The sequence below is a fragment of the Ceratotherium simum genome, chromosome 35, assembly GCF_057802395.1.
Source record: "Ceratotherium simum simum isolate JZ-2026a chromosome 35, ASM5780239v1, whole genome shotgun sequence".
In the NCBI taxonomy this organism is placed as follows: domain Eukaryota; kingdom Metazoa; phylum Chordata; class Mammalia; order Perissodactyla; family Rhinocerotidae; genus Ceratotherium; species Ceratotherium simum.
Genome location: NC_141934.1, coordinates 13624566 through 13629411, shown reverse-complemented (window position 1 = coordinate 13629411; position 4846 = coordinate 13624566). Strand labels below are relative to the sequence as shown.

The window sequence follows — 4846 nt, the reverse complement described above, 5'->3', positions numbered from 1 at the left end:
ACTACTCTGTGCCAGGCTCTCTCTGAATGGTATCTCATCTGTCCTAATAGCCCCGTGAGGCCGGACCTGTGGCCAGCTCCCTACCCTGCCCCCAATTTACAGATGGGGAAAGTGAGGCCCAGAGGGCTCGAAGATCAAAGCTGTCTAGGGAACCTTTGCTAACAAGGGCCAGAGACGGGAGGGGCCGGGAAGGCTCCTGAAGTTCACGGAGCGGAGTGTCTCAGATCCTTGTTCCAGCTGATGAGTGATGTCAGCCAGGGGGTGTGAACCCACTCCTGGGCCAGCCCTGGGCATGCGAGAGAGAGTGTGTGTGTGTGTGTGTGTGTGTGTGTATGTATGTGTGTGTGTGTGGACTATCGGAGTCATACAGAAGAAGGTTCAAATCCTGGCTCTGACACTGCCCGTCTGTGTGTCCTTGGGCAAGTCACTGTCCGGCTCTGAACCTCCATTTCCTCATCTGAGAAATGGAGACGGTGAGGGGGCCCGCCCCGAGGGCTTCTATGGGATTGCATCCACACCAAGGGCTTAGACGAGGAACCACGGTGCAAGTTCTGAGTGACCAGCTCGTTTAAGATGAGCCCGTGAAAAGAGCTGCTTCTTTTTACGGCCTGGAATTATTTTTTATTTTTTGCCGTCTGAGTCAGTTTGTCCAAATTCATGTCAGTGCAATTCATTTCGATTAATGACACTTAGTTGGGAGGCCCCAGGTCACTTGGAGCAAGCCACGCAGTGGCCCAGCGTCATTCCTGGCTCATTTCCTGAATCCCCAAGTCACCGTGAGGTTGGTACTGTCACCCATTTTACGGAGCAGGGCTTGAGGCCTGGGCACTCGAGGGGGCCTGCAGGCAAGGTGTTGGGGACCTGACTTCCTCCTCCAGCCCAGAAACTTGCTGTGTGGCCTTGGGCCCGCCCCTTGCCTTCTCTGAGCCTCTGTCCACCATCTCACGTCCCGAGAGAGGGAGGGCCTCAGACAGGAGATCCCAAGGCTTTTCCATCTTAGAGCTTCAGGCACCCCCAGTGTCAGGGTCCGGGGCCCTCTGCTGGTCAGGACGGGAGTCTTGGGGGCGGCCTGGGGGGCACAAAGGGGTCCTGGGTTTGTCTGAGCGCCCAGCCCCACTCAGGCCCGCTGGGAGCATTAGGTTTTCAGAAGCTGGGCTCCCCTGTAAACCTGGGCCATGAGGAATTCATTAGTCGGCCGGGCCGTCTGGGCCCGGGTCTGGGGGTTCACGCGGGAGCAGCCTTCCGATGGGGGAGGGAGGTGAGGGTTCATCTGGTTCCCATTTAGCCGTGGCCGTGGGATCCGGCTTCAGCAGGCTCCAGCTTGGCCTCAGGCACGAGAGCTTTCCCCGGGGCCTCGGGGCCCTGCTCTGAGCCGGGAGGTGACGCGCGGCAGCCGCTCTCGGCCTGCTCCCGGCACGCAGGCCCTCTGCTGAGCTCGGGGAGTCCGGAAGCTTCAAACCCTCGGCGTCTTCTGGAGGCGAGAAGGGAACCGCGGAGAGGCTGGGGCTGCTGGGGAGGGCTCCTCAGAGGAGGGGGTCATCCGGCTCCCTCAGTTCCTCCCTCAGTTTCTCACTTACCCTACCATCATCTCCCGCTTCGTGCCTGGATCCAAACCCCAGCTCTTCCTTGGCAAGTCACTTAGCCACTCTGAGCCTCAGTTTCCACACCCGGAAAATGGGGATAATGATAGCACTTCCCGCATCGGGTGGTTCTCAGGATTCAGCGAGAAATTCCAGAAACTTAAAATAGTACCTGGCACATGGCAAGCAATGAAAAGGTAAGTTATTATTATTAATTCAGCCAACTATCCACATTTATGGAGCACTTACTGTATACCAGATAGGGTGCAAAACCCCGAGGATGCCGAGATAACTCAGATTCAGCCTCTGCCCTCTAGGACCTCAGAGTGAAGTGGGGGGGAGTGTGAACCCCACTTACGAAGGAATGGGGTCCGTAGTACAGCGGGGAGGCTCAGGACCAGGGAAGGGAAGTAACTTGCTAGAATATGTTCCGTGTTCCCTGCACCTCCTCGGGGTCCCCGAGACCTGGAGCCCCAGCCTGACCTCTCTCCCGCCTTGCTTCCCCACAGGTCCCGGGCGACATGGTTTCTGCGGTGGCCCCCAGCGTCGCCGTCTCTCTGCTGCTGCTCCTGAGGGCCCTGCCCGTGGCGGCCCACTCTGTGACCTTCCTGGAGGACACGGGGGGCAGCGGGGAGGCCGAGGGCTCATCGGCCTCCTCCCCGAGCCTCCCGCCGCCCCGGACCCCGGCCCTCAGCCCCACGTCGGTGGGGACCCAGCCCACGCCCCTGGCGGGCCCCAGGCCCCCCACCAACTTCCTGGACGGGATCGTGGACTTCTTCCGCCAGTACGTGATGCTCATCGCCGTGGTGGGCTCCCTGGCCTTCCTGCTCATGTTCATCGTCTGCGCCGCGCTCATCACCCGCCAGAAGCACAAGGCCTCGGCTTACTACCCGTCGTCCTTCCCCAAGAAGAAGTACGTGGACCAGAGCGACCGCGCGGGGGGCCCCCGGGCCTTCAGCGAAGTCCCCGACAGGGGCCCCGCCGGCCGGCCCGAGGAGGCCCTGGACTCCTCCCAGCAGCTGCAGGCCGACATCCTCGCCGCCACCCAGAACCTCAAGTCTCCCGCCCGGGCCGCCCCGGGCGCCGGGGACGGAGCCAGGGGGACGGAGGGCAAGTCGCAGGAGGAGAAGCGCAGCCAGGCGGGGGCCCAGGAAGCCCAGGGACGCGGGGACCCTGCGGAGAAGCCAGAGGTGCTGGAGGAGCCGTGCCCAGTGCTGGCTGACGGGGCTCTGGTGGCCGGCGAAGCCCAAGGGGAGCCAGAAGCGGCTCCCTCATCAGCCCAGGAAGCCGGGGACCCAGCTGGTCCCCCCGAAAGCTCCTGTGCTGGCAGCAGTGTCCCCCCCAGTGTCTAAGAGGCCTCCAGGGCTGCCCGCCCTGACTGTCAGACCACTATTGGTCACCTTCTTGGGCATGCAAAGGCCTTTGGTCCTTACTGCTCCCGGACACCCCCTCCTCGGCCGCCCCCGCTGCAAATCCCGGCGCGTCCTGATCCCACAGCGGGCGGAGATGCTGCTCTCCAGGCCCCCCCAGGAATCTCGCCAAGCCCCAGAAACATTTGCCTCTGCGGCCCCAAAGGGCTACATCTCACAGCTCCTCTGGGGAGGTGGGGAGGGGGACGTGCCCCCGTCTGAGCCACGATCCAGCCGCCCCCGGAAATCAGCCACGTCAACTGGGAAACACACATCGCAGGTCCCTGTGGCGGCGCAAACGTCGCCGCTTTTCCATCGAGGGAGAAAAAAAACCAAAATAACTAGTTTTGGAAGAAGTCGAATGGGAGTTGCTGACGTGGGCTGGTGCTGTTAGAGCTACCGCAGAAAGGGGCCTGATTAATCAGGAAGCTTCTGCGAGGGGCTCCTCCACGGGGCGTGACAGCTCCCTAAACGAGCGTTTCCCAAACTGGGTTCCCTGAGGTACCCTGTGGAAAAAAGATTTTTGAGGTCCAATGAGTTGGGGAAACACAGCCACTGCCTCTCTGCTCCCCATGCCCCCCTCGAGCACCCCAGGGCTCTGACAAGTCCTGCAGTGAAGGCCCCTGGGGACTCTGGTTTTGCTCAGCCTTTCTCAACTGCTTTTGACCGTGGAGTCCTTTTCTCGTTGCTTCCGGCTGCAGAGTAACAGCCTGCAGAGCGCACTCTGCAAAGTACTGCTCTAAATGTTCCCGAAGGCGCCCCGCAGTTTCTGGTTGGTCCAGCATGTGGTGTGTGGGGGTCTGGACCCTCTCCAGGGCTGCCTCTCATCTCACTATTGCTTTCTCGTCAGGACCCCAAGTAGCCTGGAAGCCGGGGGGCTGCGTGTGAGGGGACCCCGCTCTGCTGGAGTCTGGGGGATCGGGGAGGGTTTCCGACGCCCAGCCTGGAGTAGGGGGGCCTGGCCCCCTGCCCCGCACTCACACGTGTGGTCTGGCAGCCTGTGTCTACTGCATTCTTTAGTCCTCGACAGGGAGCCTGGGCTCCGTCCTGATCTGGGGGGCCTCCGGTGGGGGGTCGTCTTCCCTGTCCCTCTGTCCGGGTCCCCCAACCTCTGCACAGCTCTCCAGGTGCTGGGATATAACAGACCAGCACAATAAACCTTTATTCTGGCCTGAGTCTTGCTGGTTTTCTGCGAGGGAATGAGTCCCCTGAGAGTTGGAGTAGGGTGGGGGGCATTTCCCCTGGGTGCTCCATGGGGGTGGGGTGGCTTTCTGGGGGAGACATATCCGCCAGGCCCTGGGGCTGAATGGGCAGATCGGTGTGGAAGAAGCGGTGCCCCGTGGGAAGGGGGTGGGAGCTTGTGCCCCCCCAGGCTGAGCACCAGCTCTGGACTTGTGGCCGCACAGAGCTGGGTTCCACGCGTGGCTGTGCTACTTACTGTGGCCACAGGAGAGCCACCCTCCTCTGTGTTTACCCGAGGAGACGTGGGCAGCGGAGGGGCTCCCAGTCGAGGGCTCCGTTTCCCATCCCCCGCAGAGTGGCTGAGGACTGGAACGGGTCTCGTGGACGATGCCACGCTCACCGCACCCATGGCCTTTGTCTCCTCGCCTGCCAGGCTCCTCCTCGCCTTTGATGGCAAGTTCCTGCGGCCACCGCTCCCCCTCCTCTCTGGAGCCGCCAGCTGGAATCCAGATGTGGCTGCGCTAGGAGCATGTGCTGGCTCCCCGGGGCGATGGGGGCAGGGAGGCCGTCCCCCTGCAGGCCCTCTCCTCCAGCAGCCCCACATCCATCCGGAGGGGCCGGGGCTTGGGTTTCATAACACACAATGGCCTCTGTCTCGCTCAGCGGGGAAGGGCT

The 4846-nt window shown here is 62.2% G+C and overlaps 1 protein-coding gene across 1 annotated transcript; it reads left to right on the top strand.

Moving 5' to 3' along the window:
* The first annotated feature begins 1527 nt into the window (after positions 1-1527).
* On the top strand, positions 1528-4155 carry TMEM119 (transmembrane protein 119). Its single transcript, XM_087423622.1, has 2 exons — positions 1528-1777; positions 2090-4155. The coding sequence occupies exons 1-2, from the start codon at positions 1760-1762 to the stop codon at positions 2930-2932; spliced, it is 861 nt and encodes a 286-aa protein (XP_087279748.1). The 5' UTR covers positions 1528-1759; the 3' UTR covers positions 2933-4155.
* Positions 4156-4846: the final 691 nt, after the last annotated feature.